The 22441-nt window shown below is 47.5% G+C and overlaps 1 protein-coding gene across 1 annotated transcript; it reads right to left on the bottom strand.

Annotated features, from left to right (window-relative positions):
• Positions 1-6673: 6673 nt before the first annotated feature.
• LOC146816448 (uncharacterized) lies at positions 6674-21191 on the bottom strand. Its single transcript, XM_085609122.1, has 2 exons — positions 21056-21191; positions 6674-7761 (listed from the first exon to the last, which is right to left on the bottom strand). Exons 1-2 carry the CDS (start codon positions 21075-21077, stop codon positions 6890-6892), a joined length of 894 nt encoding a protein of 297 aa, XP_085465248.1. The 5' UTR covers positions 21078-21191; the 3' UTR covers positions 6674-6889.
• Positions 21192-22441: the final 1250 nt, after the last annotated feature.

The raw sequence follows: 22441 nt of genomic DNA, 5'->3' as shown, positions 1-22441 counted from the left end.
TTAAAACCAAATCCTAAACTTACTACCATTTTGGTATTCACAGAATGCACTTACTACTTTTGGCAGTCACAGAATGAGCTTACTACTTTTGCTATTCACAGAATGGACTTACGTCTACTAACTTTACGTCCGTACTCGGGCCGGAATTTCCGCCTCCGAAGCGGAAATTCCGCACCCGGAGCAGGAAGTCCACTTCCGGGCCGGAAGCTCCAATTTCGGGCCGGAAACTCCGCTCCCGGGCCGGAAAGTCCGCTCCCGGGCCAGGAACTCCGATTTGGGGCCAGAATACATTAACTGTGGCCATTGATCATTTGAGCCAAGGGTAAACACCTGTCCAAGTCCCTACCATCCCCCCATGCATCAGCTGACACACTCCAGCCAATCCCAGCCAACAGCTCCAGTTTGCCATGATGTTGCAAGTGCCTACCATCCCCCACCATGCTCCAGCTGAAGCCAATTAACACTAATTGACCAGCAGCAAAAAACATTTAAAAGGGAGCACACACTGAAGGAACAGGTTTGGCCACATAGAGTTTGTGTTCACAATGCTGACACTGCCAGAGAATAATGGAGCTATTGAGGAGGAAGAGGAATTTCACTGCAGAGGAGACCACCATGCTTGTGGAGTTTATAGTGAGGCACCACAAACGCCTCTATGGACTCCCAGCCTACTGCACCAGTGGGACACAGAAGGCAGCCCTATGGCAGCAATTAGCCACTGCTGTCACAGCATTGGGCGAGGAGAGGCGCACCGTCCAGGACATCAAAAAAAAGTGGCAGGATGAAAGGCAGAGGGTGAAGGAGAAATACTCCCGAATCGAATTAAACCGGATCCTCCCTGCTGCATACTCTGGACCCCGCATCCGTCTCACCCCACTGGAGGAGGATATCCTGACCACAATACACCCCCACTTGGTCCATGGGCTGCCTGTTAGTGACGTCCGCTACGTGGTACCAGGTAAGTGCGATGAAAAGAAAAAGTGCATGAAAAGATTGTCTGTGTTGCACTGTCATTGTGAATAAGGAAGTTGTCCAAAGTGTATATAAAAAATATAGTCAGTCAGAGACTCATGTGTCACCCTCTTTATGTACAACCACAAGTCCCACAATCCTTTTGCAATGGAAATGGCAAATCCCTACCCCACTTTAGAAAACATGGGCACTGTACTGTTGCCGTAATACACAACCCTGCTAAGTAGTAATTGACAAATATCAGCAGGGATGCGCCAGTAACAATGCGACACGCAATTCAACTCTTGTGCAACCGAGGCTGCATCACATTTACAATGCGGTGCACTGTGGCGCAGGGATAGACAGATGTGTGTTGCATCTGATGGCATTAGGGGGGTGCTTTGCTGGAGTAGTGTCGCAAGTGTGACGCAACTCCAACAATGTCCATGGACCGCCTACACCTAACGTTCTCTGCCACTCATTATGTGTGCTTCAAGCAGGCGTAAGTTTGCGTAGCACCACCCTATGAAAAGTGACTCCATGAAATTTCGTCAATTACACTGCATCACCTATACGAGGCATAACCAAAGAAACGCACACCCTGCCTACATCACAACTGATGCATGTTTAATGATGCGCAGGGCTGCACATTGTGACGCATCTCCATAGATGCATCACGTTGCGAATAAGTCAAAATGTGTCACCTGTATTACCCCACCGCTGTGTCACAGAAGTGACGCAACGGCGGTGTAAATGTATTCCAAGGGGCTTGTAAACCTGCCACAAATTATCCAAGAAGTAAATCACCCTGTGCCAGCTTAAATCACAAAGCAGAAGGTGAGAGAATCATCAGATCAAAATAGTCATACACCTATTCTGTTGTACATTTCCCACCCTGCCACGCCATTACATCCCCAACGCACCACTGCTCCTACCAGCCAAGTCTGCGGCAGTACTGCACAACACTGTTAGCATGCAGAAGAAATGGGGAAATCCCAGAAAAGTTCCACAAGCACATTTCCCATTTGTTTACTTTTCTCTCTTCTCACCCATTGACACATTCAGCCAGAGCACAGACAACTGCAGTAGCAGAGGTCCCTGCATCTACTGGGAAGAATCGCCATCGTACAGAGAAAGGCATACCACCCTCACCGACTGGTAAGTCAAAGTGGGCAGGAGATGGTCAAAATGCATACATTGTCAGGAGTGACAGAGGAACATATAGTGCCCACATATGAAGTCACCCAGAGATGAAAAAATAGCTGCATTACTATTGGAGTTGTCAATGGACATCCACCTTTAGCAAATGATAATTGTGAACAGCGAAAGACAAAATATTAAATGTCTTGGCTCATCCTACCTTTGTAATTGTGGAACATGACATGTTTTTCAGCAACAGCCCCAGAACTGGGAATCCAATCCTGTAATCGAGTGCCACAACTAGTCAAAAGGGTGTCCCCACTATGTTGTAATAGTGTCTGTAGACCTAATCAATAAATCCAATTTGCACAAATATGGCAATGATGAACAAGAAGTGAGATACCAGGGTCGGTAGCATTGACAATGCATACACTGTCCAACTTCGAATGTTTCCAATATAGATAAAATGCCCAGTCCATACAGCTGGTCATGTACCACTTACATTGGCTGGCTTTTTTGTTGTCCATCAACAAAACACAATAGTGGACCTCACATCATGATTCCTAGACATGTCATTGTAATATAAGTTGCATCTAGGTAGTGGGCCCATTCTCAGTTATATGTGGGATCACTCATGATATTAAGTATGACACACTTCAGCAACGCTGGTGCCCACAACTGCTTCTGCTCATCCTTTGTGCCAGAAATTTAGTGCATCGCATGTGGCTGCAGAAATGTAAAGTTGCAAAACACACTTATCATTGTAGGTACAACGAGGTCCTCCCAGAATCAAAGACACACACTGACTTCTGCTACAAGATTGGCTGTGACAAGAATAAATCAGGCTGAATGCTCATTAAATGTGCCTTTCACCTGCACCATATGTTGTATGTGTTGTACAACACTGTTGTCCTGCATCATAATATGCTCACATATGGCATTTGAACCCATGCAAGATCAGACCATGGTGGCTAATGAAAGGATGACACAAAATGTATGCCAAGTGAGTGCAGAATGGACATACAATAGTACAATGAGTCATATGAAGTGACCAGAACACAACCGGCTTGCAATTCAATGATAGGAAAAAATCACTAGCAAAATATACATGGTTAAATCATAATGAAAATAGCATGGCTGAGGCCAACACTGATGCCAGTTGTGTACCTTTGAGATGGATGTAGGGGCTGCTAAGGTGAATCTTCATGCAGTCACACATGCAAAATGACTTGACTGAAGAGCAACACGCTAATCCAGTGCAGGCGGAAGACATCAAAGCTTCTCAGCCTATCCGCAATGTCCATCAACTGTTGTTTTTGCATTTGTCACCCCGAGTGGGACGGGTATGCTCAGACGTGAGTCCCGTGCTCTCCATGCCACTGGAATCAAGCTATCCTGGCTGAGGAGGGGTGAAACCCCGAAACCTGTCATAGGATGCTTGGTTCCAGTCCAGGGAGGACCTGGCTTGGCAGTTCGGTCTGGACTGTTCCCATGAGGCACAGGGTCAAGACTGATTTGCATATGGCTGGGTTAAAACTGGAATGGCATGGTGAGCAAAAACACAATGGATTTAGGCCCAGATCTCTGTACCGGGGTGAATGTATGACATTGTTCTGCATTCTGTCCATTAACTGTTGTTTTTGCATCCGCAATGTGTGAGCATAACCAAATGTTGCATTCTGCTTGCCTCCTCTCCTACCGTATTCACATGTATAGTTGAGTGTTTGACATATGAGGTTTGGATGTCTGCTGTACAAGACACCAATCGTTGTCAGCTAAATAGTACCATGATCTTGGAAATAGAGTATGCAAAGAGAGGACACTCAAAGGATAGACATAAGAATTCTGTGTTCTCTCATTCAAAAATGAGCTGTGTGACTTCATGCGTAGGGAAGCACAAATGAGCAACATCAAGTCCCTGACTATTGCACATCTCACACATGAACCCCTTTCTGACTTGTCAACCGACAACATTAGACTCCGGAAAAATGTAAGTCTTAATGGCAAAGGTGAAATCAGTGTAATGCGGAGGAGTCCGGGTCATTTATCCCTTCCTTGAAATATCAGTAACCTTCTCATACAAGTTTGTCTGTTGATTTGTCATCTTATTGATGTCAGTGCTGTGTGGAGGTAACGGCTGGCAAATGCTGCATGTGAGCAGGTGCCCACATGTAAAGTCCATGAGGTAAACATGCTGCACATTGTCCTGGATTACCAACAAATGGTTATTGAGAATGACATGTTGGCTCAGAGCTACCATCTGTTAAAAAACTATAGACCTGTATGTCTCATCACAGCTGCTGACAGGATGACACCACAGCAGCGGACACCATCCCGGGGACTGCATGACAGCCTGGCTGCAGCAGATAAACCATCGCGCACCTGTCCTTCAGGTAATTCTGGCATGAGGTGTGTCACTAGCTTAGATTCCTAAGCCATGACAGAGATCAAGATCCCCCTCTGCATGGAATCAGCAGTTGTTGTGTACAAAGTGAAATACAAATCAGGAGTGTCATGTGCCTGTCTGTCAATTAGTGATGCAGATCACTTCCCTCTACAGCTGCTGGATCAGGGACAGCTATGTTTACAACAGCTATGAGGAGACATGTCCAGCAGGTGACACTATGGGGTGGGGGACCACCAAGGGACAGAAAGTTGTGGCTGGTGAGTTTGCTAGCATCATGTACATCTCTGTGTAAAATCTCAGTGCTATGGTGTGAGCTGTCATTTGTGGTGGTACCCTAAACAGGGCACATGATCCTCATCTGTTGATGCAAAGTACAGTTAATACAACCCTTGTGTTGCACCACATGTTATACCAGGTCAATCCCTAATACGGTTGCAACCACTGTTCCAGGGGACGCTGAGGATGTGGATGACAGACCTTTGACCAGTACGGGTCGAAGGGGAATCAGAGGGGAGAATCCCCTGATCCTCCAAGCAGCGATGTCGGCAGCAAGCACTGCTCAAGAGGAGGAGGATGAATTTCCTGAGGACGTCGACTTGGTGGATGATGAGGACAACATGTCCGATGACGATACAGATGCCAATGAGAGCTATCGTGCCAGATTGCAAAATCTGTCAGGGCATCACATCCTCTGCCAAGCAACGTTCGTCAGCCTCCTCCCAAGCAAAGTATGGCCTGTCCCCAGCATCGAGCAAACCAGCCACAGCTCCCACGCATCACAACACAGACATCACTCCCTCACAGCCCTCACGTCCAGGACCGATATGATGGTTCCCCTACCGGCTCTTCCTTAGACAGTGTATCCCTGCCATCCTCTCCACCATCTGGGGGAAGTACCACCCCTGTTGTGGTACATCTATACCCTGGGCACCATTCTCCTGCCCACAGGCTCCCAGCTGCCACCCCCTCCCCTGCTGTTGGACCTGCTCGTCCCATCCATGGCAGACAGCTGCAGAGAGGGCCTGCACCTGGCTATGATGGCCAGTGGGAGCAGGACTTCTTCCAACAGCAGACATATGTGAGGCAGGACATTCGTGCCATAGGAGCTACCCTGTCCGACATGTCGGAGTCCCTGCAGGACATGGTCCAATTCCCTCAGGTGGTGGACAGGTTGAGCCAAGTTTTGGATAGGATGGATAGGACTTGGCAGGACATGTCCAGAAATATGCGAGACATGATATCCATCCAAGGGGAAGAGAGTGCAAGACACCATGCCTTGGCCATGAAGATGACGGAGGGCATGCTGAAAGTTATTCAAAGTCTCCCTTCACGGTCAACGCAGGGAGGGGAGCCATCATATCTGCCCACAGGACAGCACATCCCCACACCTGTACCACCAACTGCACAGCACAGGTACACATCCACACCGGCGGGCTGAACTGGCACTCCCACCACCAACCCCTGTACAGGCACTCCTGCCACCTGCACAACCACCACCAACCCCTGTACAGGCACTGCCACCACCTGCACAACCACCACCAACCCCTGTACAGGCACTGCCACCACCTGCACAACCATCACCAACCCCTGCACAGGCACTGCCACCACCTGCACAACCACCAACAACCCCTGTACAGGCACTGCCACCACCTGCACAACCACCACCACCCCCTGTACAGGCACTGCCACCACCTGCACAACCACCACCAACCCTTGTACAGGCACTCCCACCACGTGCACAACCAGCCCTTGTCCAGGCACAAACATCCAATGTGCATACACCATCTGCCCCAGCACATGTAGATGACCCTGGACAGTCCCAAGAACAATACCCACCTCCACGTAGGCGACGAGCCAGACCTGACCCCTCCGAGCGGTCATCACCCCCCAAATTGCGATGTCGCAAGCACGATCGCCAGTGACAGGAACCCCAAGACAAATTAACCACGTGAATATGTGTGTTGAACAAATAAAGACCTACAAAACTAAGATTCTGTTGTTTATCATGTCCTGTGTAACGATGTAGGTGGCCTAGAGATGTGAGAAGGTATGTGTGTGTGTGACACAGTTACAAGTGTAACCCATCATTGCAACAAGCCATTATGTGCACAGCAGATGAATCACCAAATATGTGTCCATATTCTGAACCAGACATTCAAAATGAAGTCAAACAAGTTGAAGTAATTAGAATTCCTCATTGATATATATGAAGGTACAGAAGAACAACCGTCGGTTTGGAAGGGAGAAAGGAAAACAAATGATGATCTTAATGCCGAGGGAGAAGGGAACGTGGATTGGGGTGGGGCAACAAAAATATAACATGTCAGGGAAAACAGTCTATTTACAATGGGAAAATGAAATAATAGTTCACGACAACATCTCTGTCAAAAGTCAAGTGTCCTTCTGGTCATCCTCTAATACCACAATGTCCAGATCCTCTGAGTCCGATGCAGGCACACGGCTGGCGGGTGCAGGAACACGCACCACTTGTGTTCGTGACACACGAGGAGTACGGGGGTAAACAGTGTGGGGCAACGGACAGGGGGAGACATCGACGGTGGTATGGGAAGGGATTTGGGAGACAAGAGACAACATTGCTGTGGCCATTGAATTGATGCTGGTGTCGAGGGTGGCCAGAGATCGGACAATGTCCTCTCGCATCATGCGTACCTCCATACACACTTGTAGCATGATGCGAGCGGACATGTCTGGCTGACCCTCACACATCCACATCAAGTCCCCTGGCACAGCCACAGGAGGAACAACACCGGGAGGAGCCTGGGGGGGACAGGAGGGATGTGGTGCCTCAGGTCCGGAGCCAATGATGTCGTCGAGCTGGCAGCTACGATGAGGGGGACTGGTTGCAGGGGATGCAGCTGGAGCCCCCGATGGAATGGGGGACTCTAGAGGTAGGGAGGGGCTGATGGCAGACCCAGATTGTGTGTTGGCCTGCCCCGGGGACACCTCTTCAGGGCCCACAGGTGAAGAGTCTTGGGGAGAGTAGCTCTCCACCACATCATGGGCAGAGGTGTCGGGTTCTCCCCCCCCTTCAATGTTCGCAGTCTCCACCCGGGATGTAGCACCAGCATCAGGGTGTCCCTTGTCAGTCCGGGTGGGCGCAATCCCCTTGCCCCTTGATGTTGAGGGTCCCTCCTCATCCTCCTCTTCCTCGCTGGTGGAAAGAGGGTGTAGCCGCCGCCGCACTGGTGGCCTCGCGCCCTGGACCTGGTCCTGCTGCCCTTCCATTTCACCAGCTGTGCCTGCTGAAATGAAAGCAAAAACCAAATGTTATGGTTGTGTCATGCAGGACAAGACACATACATAGATGAGCAAAGGTCAGACTTTATTTTCCTCTGATCACACTCTACAGTTGTCAGTGTCGTTGAACTCACATTACGTGTATGTTCACTGTCATTTACTGAATTGAGTCTGACATCGACATCTCAAGTGAATGTTTGTGGCTTACACAACTGTATTGGCCAACCCTCAACCTGGCATTCTGGTGATCTGTGTGTCCTGTCACTGCTACATGTGCAGGTTCCAAAAGCAGTCCACCAAAGTAGAACATGAAGAGTCCTGATTTCTTTGAATTTGGCCATTGATAGGGAGTCGCAGCTATTTAACGTCTGGACAAGTGTCATCTGCTTTGTAGCACTGTATGGGACAAGACAAGTGCCGAATGTGGGTCACACATCCACAGAGGGTCTGGGCTATTTCTTTAGCTACATTGTGAGTCTAACCTTTTGCTGTCCCCACACATGATCTGACAATCCAGTGGCACATATTGGCTTTGGTGACTGATAAGGTAGTGCAGTACACCGCTGAACAGTGGGGGATTGTTTTGACAGCTACCAGTACATGTGAAATGTCATACAGGCCACTGAGGGTGAGACGTCTGCCAGTGGACACACCTTGCAAATTTAGAAGCACTTAAGAGTGATGCAAGGATGTAAAAGTCTGTCTTGACTCCATGGCACATGATGATCTGTCTCAATTGGAACCCAAACTCTACAACTGCAATGAAAGTCACAGCATCCAATACCCTTTGGCCTGCCATGCGCACACTGGACAGTGTCTGTACCATTGCTCATCCAATGCACACATCAGTTATCATTTCCTAGTTCCAATTGTAGTGGTGCGGGAAGAGCAGATTTCAGTATGAATGCACAATTGTGGCTCATTTGTCATGAAGAAACTACAACTCCCAAAATGCACTCTGCCCTGTACAGTCCATATGCCACAGTGTGCCTTTTTAATCTTGGTGACTGCTGCATGGACTCGGAATCTGTGAATGGAGGCATGGGACACACAATGGTACAGCACTGTTTCACTCACATCATACTCCCAGACACATATTGCATATGATGCACTTATGTCCCTGCTGCTCATGCTCCTCTAGCTGAGCATGGAGGGTCGGCCAAGCTGCTCGCAGGACCCTCCTGTACAGTGAGGAGAGGCGAGGACGATGCACATGGTGCTGAGAAGACTGGCCCACCAGCTCCTAAGCCTTGTGCCGGGACCAGCGTTTTAGGTCCTCCCAGTGCTTGCGGCATGCCCTAGCACTCCTGGTGTGGACTCCCACTGCACTGCAGCGCTCCCCAATGTTGGCCCACAGCCTGGCCCGGGCTGCATTGCTGAGCTGGTGTTCAGGGTCCCCATATAGCTGAGGATATTTGGCCAGCACCCAATCAGCCAAGATGTCTAACTCCCTTTCAGTGAAAGGGGTTGCCTTCTCTTCGTAACACTCAGCCATTATAGGGAAAATAAGAATGATGAGAGCAGCAGGATGTCAGAGGATCTGATCTGTGATAGAGGATGAACACAAAATGGCTGCCAACTATTTCCTGTGATGTATTTCCTGCCTCCCACTTCCTTTAAAACATTTCCTGTATGAAATAATGTGTTCCGGGTGATTTTCGGAGTTTACAGCGCGTAAACGCAGTTTCCTGTTCTGGAGCGGAGGGTCCGCACACACGCATTACGCTCTGCAATTGGGACCTCCGATTTCGGGCCGTAAACTCCGAAAATGACCCGGAACACATTATTTCATACAGGATATGTTTTACAGGGAGTGGGAGGCAGGAAATACATCACAGGAAATAGTTGGCAGCCATTTTGTATTCATCCTGATTCATCCACAATCAGAAATCTAATCCACTGCCATCCTGCTGTTCTGTTGTGGATAAAAATGAAATGACAGTGCAGGTGAGAATTATAAATATGTAACAAAAGGGGGAACAGACCATTTAATGACATTTCTGCACGGATGGGGGGGGAGGGGCTGACAACATCAAACCCCTGTTTCAGTTTCTCCTACTTTGCATTATGGTACATGTAGTCCATATTGGGTGCTCATTACCAGAGTTGTGTAATGTGTTACGTAACATTGGGGTGGAGCAGTGTGTATATATCACAGACACATGGTGTCTAATTCACCCATGACATCACTCACGTTGTGGGCGCATCATTTGTGGGGGAGTCACATCTGTTGCGAGCACAGGCCCGACAATGCAATGGTTATGGCCTTTTCTGATTAAGTGACCCATCCTCATGAGGTCCGGCTAGGTCTCTCAGATCATGTATCGTTTTCCATCTGCATCAATAGATTCTTTAGGGACATCCACTAGACTGATCGCTGACATGGGCACATGAGCTGAAGCACGCTCAACCTTTTGACTACTGTCAACAGCTGTGATTTACATGCAGTTAGTGTGGCTTGCAAAGTCGTCTCAGGAAGGAATTTATTGACACAGTCGTGTATATCCAAGTTTCATCATTGGCAACAGACAGCAAACCACATTTGGTCCATGACACTACAGGTTGCTCATGTGAAAAACGTGGCAACGAGCTGCTCACGGACTTGCATGCCCTGACCTCGGTTATGTGCAATGGCCCGGTTTCCCAGATTCAGAGCTAGCGAGGTTCCAGCGGTATGTGTAAGCCATGCGTTAAGGCAATGTTGTGCAAAACACAACAGGTTAATATGATCTTGCACACGACTTCTGGGGAGTACAGCAGCACACCCCCTGTACGGTCGAGACATCTGAATCGCAACTTCAACAGACCAAAAGGGCGCTCTATGATGGCTTGAGTTTGTATGTGTGCCCTATTGTACCTACGCTGTGGTACAGTGTTTGCACACCTGTAGGGGATGAGGAGATGTGGGGTGAGTGCATACCCATCGTCACCTGAGGAGTGGAGAAAGGGCAGTTGGTTACATTTCCCTCTTTGAATTGCACAGGACATGATCTATCCTGTATTACATGCAGTATCTGTTGGGCCATGTATGTAGCTTTATGATTCTTATTGTACAATGGTTAATGTTGGGGGGCATTCAGACATTTCAACAACACATTTACCTAATTTCTAACGCTTGGTACTTACCCAGTAGCCACATGTTGCCAAATTCTCCCGCAGCCATCCGCCGGGCAAGAGGTGACATGCGGAATATGAAGCTGTCATGGGTACTGCCTGGGAACATCGCATGCACATTAATGAACCTCCCACTGGCATCATAGACAGCTTGCACGTTGATGGAATGCCATCGGTGTCTGTTGCAGAAGATGTGTGCAATGTGGCGGGGTGGCTGAAGGGCCACAGGGGTACAATCAATTGCACCCAGCACACGTGGGAATTGTGCAATGCGATAGAAATCTCGTGCTGCCCTTTGTCTCAGGGCCAGTGTATGTGGCATTTGTATGTGGTTGTGGGCTCTTGCAGTGATGTATCTCAGTACCTGATGCAGGCACCGCGACTGGCTCGCCTGGGATATGCCCACATGGTCACTGGAGACCCTTTGGAAAGACCCAGTGGCAAAGAAATGGAGCGCAGAAAGGATCTTGAGATATGCTGGGATTGCATGTGAGCAGCAGGTCACAGAGTCAAGTTCCTGCTCTCACTCACATACCATATCCAAGATGACTTCTGGAGGGAAACGGTACCTGGCCCTTACATCTTGAGTGGAAATTCCAAATAGGTTGATCCTCTGTCTGAAGATCCTCTCTGCTCTCCTCCTCAAGTAGTTTTGCCGCATGGCAAGGGGCAGTGCAACAAACACATTCAGTGACATGTTGAAAGGGTTTGTGTGTGTCTGCTCTACAGTTATACATGCTAAAGAGCTAGGATTGGCTGGAGTGTTAGCTGATGCATGGTGGGGGATGGTAGGGACTTGGACAGGTGTTTACCCTCGGCTCAAATGATCAATGGCCACAGTTCATGTATTTCAGTGAAAGGGGTTGCCTTCTCTTCGTAACACTCAGCCATTATGGGGAAAATAAGAATGATGAGAGCAGCAGGATGTCAGAGGATCTGATCTGTGATAGAGGATGAACACAAAATGGCTGCCAACTATTTCCTGTGATGTATTTCCTGCCTCCCACTTCCTTTAAAACATTTCCTGTATGAAATAATGTGTTCCGGGTGATTTTCGGAGTTTACAGCGCGTAAACGCAGTTTCCTGTTTTGGAGCGGAGGGTCCGCACACACGCATTACGCTCTGCAATTGGGACCTCCGATTTCGGGCCGTAAACTCCAAAAATGACCCGGAACACATTATTTCATACAGGATATGTTTTACAGGGAGTGGGAGGCAGGAAATACATCACAGGAAATAGTTGGCAGCCATTTTGTATTCATCCTGATTCATCCACAATCAGAAATCTAATCCACTGCCATCCTGCTGTTCTGTTGTGGATAAAAATGAAATGACAGTGCAGGTGAGAATTATAAATATGTAACAAAAGGGGGAACAGACCATTTAATGACATTTCTGCACGGATGGGGGGGAGGGGCTGACAACATCAAACCCCTGTTTCAGTTTCTCCTACTTTGCATTATGGTACATGTAGTCCATATTGGGTGCTCATTACCAGAGTTGTGTAATGTGTTACGTAACATTGGGGTGGAGCAGTGTGTATATATCACAGACACATGGTGTCTAATTCACCCATGACATCACTCACGTTGTGGGCGCATCATTTGTGGGGGAGTCACATCTGTTGCGGGCACAGGCCCGACAATGCAATGGTTATGGCCTTTTCTGATTAAGTGACCCATCCTCATGAGGTCCGGCTAGGTCTCTCAGATCATGTATCGTTTTCCATCTGCATCAATAGATTCTTTAGGGACATCCACTAGACTGATCGCTGACATGGGCACATGAGCTGAAGCACGCTCAACCTTTTGACTACTGTCAACAGCTGTGATTTACATGCAGTTAGTGTGGCTTGCAAAGTCGTCTCAGGAAGGAATTTATTGACACAGTCGTGTATATCCAAGTTTCATCATTGGCAACAGACAGCAAACCACATTTGGTCCATGACACTATGTGAAAAACGTGGCAACGAGCTGCTCACGGACTTGCATGCCCTGACCTCGGTTATGTGCAATGGCCCGGTTTCCCAGATTCAGAGCTAGCGAGGTTCCAGCGGTATGTGTAAGCCATGCGTTAAGGCAATGTTGTGCAAAACACAACAGGTTAATATGATCTTGCACACGACTTCTGGGGAGTACAGCAGCACACCCCCTGTACGGTCGAGACATCTGAATCGCAACTTCAACAGACCAAAAGGGCGCTCTATGATGGCTTGAGTTTGTATGTGTGCCCTATTGTACCTACGCTGTGGTACAGTGTTTGCACACCTGTAGGGGATGAGGAGATGTGGGGTGAGTGCATACCCATCGTCACCTGAGGAGTGGAGAAAGGGCAGTTGGTTACATTTCCCTCTTTGAATTGCACAGGACATGATCTATCCTGTATTACATGCAGTATCTGTTGGGCCATGTATGTAGCTTTATGATTCTTATTGTACAATGGTTAATGTTGGGGGGCATTCAGACATTTCAACAACACATTTACCTAATTTCTAACGCTTGGTACTTACCCAGTAGCCACATGTTGCCAAATTCTCCCGCAGCCATCCGCCGGGCAAGAGGTGACATGCGGAATATGAAGCTGTCATCGGTACTGCCTGGGAACATCGCATGCACATTAATGAACCTCCCACTGGCATCATAGACAGCTTGCACGTTGATGGAATGCCATCGGTGTCTGTTGCAGAAGATGTGTGCAATGTGGCGGGGTGGCTGAAGGGCCACAGGGGTACAATCAATTGCACCCAGCACACGTGGGAATTGTGCAATGCGATAGAAATCTCGTGCTGCCCTTTGTCTCAGGGCCAGTGTATGTGGCATTTGTATGTGGTTGTGGGCTCTTGCAGTGATGTATCTCAGTACCTGATGCAGGCACCGCGACTGGCTCGCCTGGGATATGCCCACATGGTCACTGGAGACCCTTTGGAAAGACCCAGTGGCAAAGAAATGGAGCGCAGAAAGGATCTTGAGATATGCTGGGATTGCATGTGAGCAGCAGGTCACAGAGTCAAGTTCCTGCTCTCACTCACATACCATATCCAAGATGACTTCTGGAGGGAAACGGTACCTGGCCCTTACATCTTGAGTGGAAATTCCAAATAGGTTGATCCTCTGTCTGAAGATCCTCTCTGCTCTCCTCCTCAAGTAGTTTTGCCGCATGTTGAAAGGGTTTGTGTGTGTCTGCTCTACAGTTATACATGCTAAAGAGCTAGGATTGGCTGGAGTGTTAGCTGATGCATGGTGGGGGATGGTAGGGACTTGGACAGGTGTTTACCCTCGGCTCAAATGATCAATGGCCACAGTTCATGTATTCTGGCCCCAATCGGAGCTTCTGGCTCGGAAGCAGACTTCCTGCTCCAGTTGCGGAATTTCCGCTTCAGAGGCGGAAATTCCGGCCCGAGTGCGGACGTAAAATTAGTAGTCGTAAGTCCATTCTGTGAATAGCAAAAGTAGTAAGTTCATTCTGTGAATGCCAAAAGCAGTAAGTGCATTCTGTGAATACCAGAAGTAGTAAGTGCATTCTGTGAATACCAAAATGGTAGTAAGTTTAGGATTTGGTCTTAAGTTAGTTCTGTGAATCGGGGCCCATGTCTAAAGCTTTGGCGACTAGATTAAACTCCATAATAACGAAAGTAATCCATCCATACCAACACGGATTTATTCCTGGAAGAGGGACTACCCAGCATATCCGCCGGGCAATAACCTTATTTGATGCAGCAGAAGTCTCAGGGGACCCTATGGCTATGCTTCTTTTGGAGGCAGAGAACGCTTTCAATAGGGTCTCCTGGGACTACTTATGGGAGGCTATGAATTGGTTCAGAAATGGGCAGGGGTTTACAAAAGCTATTCGTACCACGTATAACGCACCCACAGCTCGCCTTAGAGTTAATGGGAAATACACTCATCCCTTTTCGATTATGCGTGGTACTAGGCAGGGTTGCCCCTGTTCATCCCTACTATCACCATATATATTGATCCTCTAATCCGGCAGCTGATGGCATGTCGTGAGATCGAGCATGCTATTTATCATGGGGCATTCACAAAAGTCCTAGCATATGCTGACGACGTTGCCTTAGTTACTCCCAATCCAGTAGCAGCAATGGTAGCAGTTGAGGAAATTGCTTTAGCCTTCGGCTCAATTTCCGGATATGCCCTAAATAAACAGAAAACGCAGATTGTCATGAATAGGGAAAGAAGACGTTCAGATTCACGGATGACAGATTCAGCGATATATCTTGGAATTACTATTAATTCAGATTTGAATAACTTAGTGGCTACTAATATTGATCCCATTATTCGGAAGGCCAACATAGACTTTGATACATTTCATAACTTACACTTGTCATTGGTTGGCCGCTGCAACATGATAAAAATGGTATTCCTACCAAAGATACTGTACTTGTTCAGATCAATATACCTGGAATTTGAGAAAAAGTAGTTTACTGCACTGGATAATTTGGCTAACAGATTTGTTTGGGCTCATGGCAAAACCCGGAGGGCCTTACGCTTTATGACTCCACCCCAATCAAGGGGTGGCTGGGCTGTTCCGGACTTTAAATTATATTACTGGGCTGCCGCCTTTCAATATATGGCTGGAATACTCGGTGGTAGTCCCAAAAATGTAAGTATGGAAGATAAGATCCCAGATGTATATAGGCTATTGGTGGGGGAAGACGCTAAAAATTGCTTTATGAAATTTAGCGAGCCAAGCTATTTTAAGCGAACCAAATTTAGAACTCTCCAGGCTGCTTTTAAAATTGTCTACTTTAAAAAAAAAAGGCTGGTTTAGAGAGGCTGAATTACTACACACAAATGTGTGGCAATCCAACGCTCCCAGAAATCTTTTCAGATCAAACCATGGCACTTTGGGCAGGATGTGGCCTCACGAAAGTTGGGGATTTATTAGGCACTGATGGAATCTATCAGTTTAAGGATATTCAAGATAAATTTGGAATTGGGACAGGGAATTTTTTTAAATATCTCCAGCTCCGGAGCTACTTGAGTAAAAAGCTGGGTGGACCCAACGGGTTCGCTAAGGTAAAAACTATAGAAGTCATAAGAAGTGGGGATGGCTGTACCATTAAAGGAATATATAGTGAACTCATGGCACTTAAACTAGACGATTTAGAAAAACACGTTGAAAAATAGGTAGACAGGCTGGGCATTGATCTGGACGATTTCTTGCAGTCACTAGAGCTGGTACAGACAGTATTATGCTCTGCAGGGCTCCAGGCCCAACACTATAAAACAGTATTTTCCCTGTATTACACTCCGGCAAAATTTTTACAATGGGGGCAGGGGGAGGGGGTGGAGCAGCAGGGAACTACGTGTCCACGTTGTGATTCCATACAGGCTGATCTAGTCCATATGTTTTCAACCTGCCCCCGATTAGATATGTTAAAAATTACAATCTCGACTTTCCTAGAGTCCACTTTGGGCCTTAGGGTTAAGTTAACTTCTTCCCTAATTCTTTTAGGGGTTGATAACACCCAGGGACATACCATGTCTCTTCGCTATCTCTTTCTCGCTATGGCAGTTCTACGAATTGGTCTAGCCTCAGCCTGGTTAGATCCAGTTGCCCCACATTTAATCTATGGCTGGCCTGACTCCTCTCTGTATTTAACCTTGAGAAGGGAATTTACGAGAAAAAAAGGCAAGAAAGGGAAATCTCTCGGTAGACGTATTTGGGCACCTTTATATAGCTGGAGGTAATCCTAGGTTTAAAATAGGCTTCTGGCCGCATCAATGGAATGGTGCCTATATGCTGCCCAGCTACATTTTTTATATGTTATGTATCTATTTGATTTTCCGTCACAAAACATTTATTTTATATTAACTGTAGGCTTTGGGCTTTACTTATTCAATCCTTTTCTTTGCTTTCAAATGAAATGTTGTTTGTTAAAATATGGTATTATATTTCCTCAGATCTAAATTGTAATGAATTGTTAATTACTGTGCATAATAATAAAATAAATAAATAAATAAATAAAAAGAACTTGCCCCGTTGATCCAAGACTTCGGCTTAAGTCTTACTTCATATGCCGATGACACCCAGATGGTGGTGGCAGCATATAAAGATCAAGCCTCCCCATCAATGCAATTTCAAAGCTGCATGGTGGAAATAAATAGATGGATGGGAAATTACTGTCTTAGGCGCAATTCCGGGAAAACCGAAGTGGTAATCTTTGGGAATCTGCAACCCAGATGGGATGACCTTTGGTGGCCGGCGGATATGGGGAACTGCCAAAACCAGTCCAGAAGGCAAAAAACCTGGGGGTGCTCATCGATAATAAACTCACCTTATCTCAGCAGACCAATGCCTTCATATCGAACTCCCATTTTCTGATCAAGAAATTGAAGAAGATTTTACCCTATATTTCTGACGACGCCAAAAGGGCGCAAGTGACTACATTCGTGCAGTCAAAGTTAGACTACTGCAACAGACTTTACCTAAATATGCAGAAGCAATACCTAAAAAAGCTTCAGATGATTCAAAATGCATCTGCGAGACTTCTACTAAATGTCCCTAAATATGAGTCTGTAACAAAGGAAATTCAAAGACTTCACTGGCTCCCGGTGGCGCAGGGCATTAAGTTCAAGGCGCTATGTCTAGCTTACAAGGCCTTGAACGACACAGAACCAATGTTTCTCAAGAAGCGCTTCTCCTGGTATCACCCAGCCAGAAAATTGCTCTCTTCAGACGCCAGCCTCATGATGGTTCCAAGGATCTGAACATTATGCTGGGGAGGCCGTAGTATCTCGTACAGCACAGCTAAATTATGGAATAAGCTACCATTTGCTATTAGGAATGCCCGCTCACTCACCACTTCCAGAAAGGACCTAAAAACATGGCTTTTTCAGAACTGGTTGCTTTCATCTAGGGCTCACCATTGTCTAAGCGCCAAGACAACTCCGGGTATTCGTGCGCTTAATAAGTTTTATTAACATAACATAACTAATTCTTCGTCCCTTTCGGTTTCACGTTCCTCCAGAGGAGCCAGTCAATCTCTCGCCTTCCGATTCACCTTCTTCAAGTCTGAAGAGAGTTGCGTGTGCATAGTTTGTAGGTCTCTTGAAGAGACGAGGAAAGCAATGCTATGAAAGCTTTTGTGGCCGGTCCATCTGTCTCCTCAGTCCCCTACTGGTAGTCTATGTCGGATGAGGGGGGCTTGTGGGGTGCCCTGACAGCTGCTGGCCTTATAAGAATGCCTCTTAGACATCAATACTTCTTGAAGCGCACAGAGGACATGACGCGGGTCACCAATCAGCCGGCCCGCCACAGGCACCACCGGGCCCCCGCTGTGCCGACTCCCTAAACTCCTCCAGATGTACTCCTGCTGAAAGAGGCTCTCCCTCGGTGTGCAGTGCAAGGCGACCACAGCGACCCGTCTAGAAACACATGGTTTTCTTTTATGCCTCAAACCGGCGAGTCAAGAGCACCCAGGCGCCGCTCCACAGCTCAACAATCAGTCCATCCCTCTGCCCTATCACAGCAAACAGGCCGACCGACCCTGGAACGTTCCACCCTCCTGTGCCCATATCTCACCAGCTCGAGCCCAGCACTGGGGCCAGTCTCTGCACACACCCACTGCGGACCAAAAGCAGGTAGTCAGACCCCGACTGGGCACCCAAGGCAGAGCAGATGCAATCCTGGAGCAGATCCCTTGTTACTTGGTGGAGATTGCCGGGCTCAGTAGCCCCCCATGAGCAATAGGATCTGGTATGGCTATCTCCTTCTGCAGTCGGGCCCACATGTCTCCACACTCGACTGGCTGGCACTCCCTCTTGCTCCACTAGGCTCTTTCCAGATCAGACACCCCAACGTGCAGGCACAGTCAGGGGCCCGGGGGACTAGGACCTCCTACTCCATCCCATGGGGCCTCCAACCAGCTAATCCTAGCCTTTAGCCCACCCGCCATTGCCTTCTGTCGCTGCTGCTTCTGCCGGGGCCAAGGTCCATGCCGTGGCTCTCCCAGACTGTTTCTCCTCCCCAGGCTTGCCTTATGCAGGGAACCCCTGTCCCGGGGTTTGCGCTCGCTGAGGGCTGAGTGCAGGCTCTCTGGTGGTTGGGGACAACTCCTCACGATCCTCTAACCTCCTTTGCTGCACCGGTGTAGCAGATACATAGCCTACCTCTGGGAAGAGCGCCACTGCCGCTGAGGACCGTCTGCTTTACCTCCGTCGCTGCTTCTCCTGTGGCCCACTTGATCACATCTCAGCTGCAAGGCCCCACTGCTGGCTATCTGGGACTCGAACGCCAGGCAGCCACCTGTGCTCCTCAGTGCAACCACCTACAGGTCTCGGTCACTGGTCGGACCCAGCCACAGGGATCTCCGGCGGGTGCCTTTGTTCGCACCCGAGACCTCGTCACTGGATGGGCCCCCCACGCCTCCGGGGTTGCTCGCTTTGGCGGGCCGACCAGCGAGCCCCTCCTGCTAGCTGGGCCACCATCTCCACGGTCGTGCTCACCAACACCGCAGCCGCCACGCTGCCCCGCCACTGGCAGCAACCTCTCCCTCCAGCTGCTGCAGTCGGTCAGCCAAGAAGCCTGCAGGCCTTAATCTCGGGACTCACTGTCAGGTCCCCTCTGCTGTCACCAGTCTCTACCCTCGGGGGAGGACTCCCCCTGTATTCCAGTGTACCTCCCTTGTGCTGTGGGGTTGGCTGGGATGGCGCTAGTTGCTGCAGATGCTTTGCAGAGTTGATGACTAGCTACAGTGGTATGTTTGTTGTAGGTGTTTAGGCGCCACTAAGGAGAATACCACTAGTTTATTTTATGGGGTAGTAATATCTGGGTGACGGTGCTCATAGGATGGGGAGAACCAACAACCTCCTCAAAATCTTTGTGACCAAGGCCAACAAATACATTCAAAACTTTTACAAATCTCCAGCACACGTCAAACAATAACTTTTGGATTAGAAATCAGTGCATAACAGTAAGGATAAATTATCTTCGACACATGTAAGTTTTCTTGTTTTTTTATTCCTGTGTGTCTCCAGGCTGAAAAATCTCTTCGGACAGCAGCAGCCAACACGTGTTTCGTCGCATAAGGGGCAATATCAAATATCCCGTGACTTTTTCAAGGATGCAATGTGCAAACAAACCAATGTATCTCCTTACAACATCAGGAGAACATAGTCTTAAACTAGTGTAAGTCAAAACGTCATTACGTCTAAGAGGCCAGCATGCACAGGATGGAAAATAAATAGATATAAGTAATAATTGGAGAATGTCCCAGAGGGGACCAAAAGCACTGAGTAGAGATGGAGAATAAGTAAAGAGAAAGACCGAAAATGTGTCCACACGTGATACGTGGTGAACGTGAAATAAGATTTACTGAAACCTGAAATACTCTATTCCTGATTATAAAAAAAGGAGGAACAGGTGAAATGAGCAGCCAACCATGCTACAGAAAGAAATCTATGATCAGTGTGAATTTCATTGCTACAGAGTCTGTCATGCAATGGTGTTAATTGGAAAGTGTCATACGTGAGCAAAGTGCACGTGTACACCCTTAGTGACCCAGAGTGTCATAGGCTAGTGAGAAGAGTATCAATAATATATACCTCTCTCGTTTCAGATAGAAGCTTCTGTAATGAGAATATAAATAATGGATCAATAATGAGTAATAAGGAAGGAGTAGCCGTATTCTAAATAATTGGGTTCTAAACCGAAGTCTGATACCTACATAAATCGTGGTTTTAATTCCGTCCCACAAGGGATTCTGTATCTTCCAAATCCTGACTGTATGGGCTCCTTAGGGTCCGGATTGGCATATATTAGTAAAATATCGATCTGGGAGAGAGGATACCAAAATCTATATGACTATCGCGTGATATAAACAAATCCGCTTTCACAAGACGCAAGAGCTATTTGTGCGTGACCTCGTAATATCAATCAGGCAAAAACTAAAAAACCTAACCGCTTTGTGCGCATTAAATTATGCTATTGTTAGTTCCAGTTATAGCGTAAACAAAGCAGACTTGATTTTCTCAGAAACAATTCCTAAAAATGGCCACAAATACAAATTTATCGTTACGAGCGCGAAATGAGAGAGTGATGAAAAACTATAGCTAACAGTCTGTGAAATAAGCGCATAAGTCACCAAGCGGGCGTCTGTAGCTCTTAACAGTACTCTAGCAGTATGCCACCACAAAGTAAAATAGCCCGGATATCGCGCTTACCTTGTGTGCGGTAATCAAACATCGTGGATTCAAAGACGGTCTCTGTGTGAAGCCGAGTGCGGTACAAAGGATGCTACTTCTTTACCGGCGCTTATCTAGATTGCCCTCCCCTAGCAACAGCGTCATAGCTGGGGTACCGAATCAGCAATATTAAAAGAAGGACTTAAGTGCCAAAGACTAATCTGGTGGCCATCTTAGGTAGGATTTCTATATCGAGAGACATACTTATGTCTAGCCAGTCTATTGTAATGTTTATTTTGTATCCTTTAAGTATTGATATTTCTTTCTTAAAATTTCGGGAGAGATGGAGCATATGCAAATAATGACTACACACTCATATTAGATTATGTACTCACTAATCAGAACTTTTGACTGTACACACATAGCAGGCATGCACTTACTTGTTTGCACAGGCAAGCAGCCTTCGTGGCTGATCACGCTAATTCCTTTGCATGCCTTGTGTCTCACAATAAGCACTATGCCAGGATAGATTGGCTAGACATAAGTATGTCTCTTGATATAGAAATCCTGCCTAAAATGGCTGCCAGATTAGTCTTTGGCACTTAAGTCCTTCTTTTATATTGCTGATTTGGTCCCCCATTGTAAAGCTGTTGGCACCGTGTCTGCTCAGCCTCGCCTGCCCCACTATCCACAGTTTAGTCAGGCAAATTGAACCCGACCTGGGAAACAACAAATAACAAGTGAAACATAAAAATGTATTGACACTCCTCTTCCCCTTCCTGCACATAGTGCTGAAAACAATCAGATTCCCATCTACCCAGGCCCATGATATCTGTCCTGCTCCAACACCTCTTACCCACCTCTGCTGCCATGCCTATGCAGAATGAATGCGTCCCAAATCCTATCACATTTACTCCCATCTGTGTCAGGCCCTTACACAGTAAAGCCAATAATTGAAATGACAATCACAGGCTTGCCATTAATAAGCCTGAAAACCTGAACTGTACTTCCTAGATATTTTTTCCACAGAGAGGCGGCCTATTCCACTGGGTGAAAACTGGCCACAGGGTACCTGCACAGCAAGCTGTATTTTTCCTGACACCTCTGATCCATTTTTGATTTATGCAGCCAAACTTGCAACCCTGCCTCCCACGGTCTGACTTTGTGCCATATGAAACCCCAAGTCCCTCTCCCCTCAAGAGCTCAGACACCCTTTAAGCCCCAAAGAACATCCACATCAGTATTGAGAACAACACATGTCCTACATGTTTCTACATGTCCCGTCAGGCTCCTAAGTACCATACAAAATTAGGCCCACATGAGCGGCCTCCAATTTGCCCCAATACTCCCTGCCTCTTTGGACCATCCCTCTAACATCCTGCTTCACAACTTCTCTGCCGATGGAGCATAACCCCACAAACGTTC

Source organism: Triturus cristatus, chromosome 6 (assembly GCF_964204655.1).
Source record: "Triturus cristatus chromosome 6, aTriCri1.1, whole genome shotgun sequence".
Taxonomy (NCBI): Eukaryota; Metazoa; Chordata; class Amphibia; order Caudata; family Salamandridae; genus Triturus; species Triturus cristatus.
This window is presented reverse-complemented; position numbering and strand designations above follow the sequence as displayed.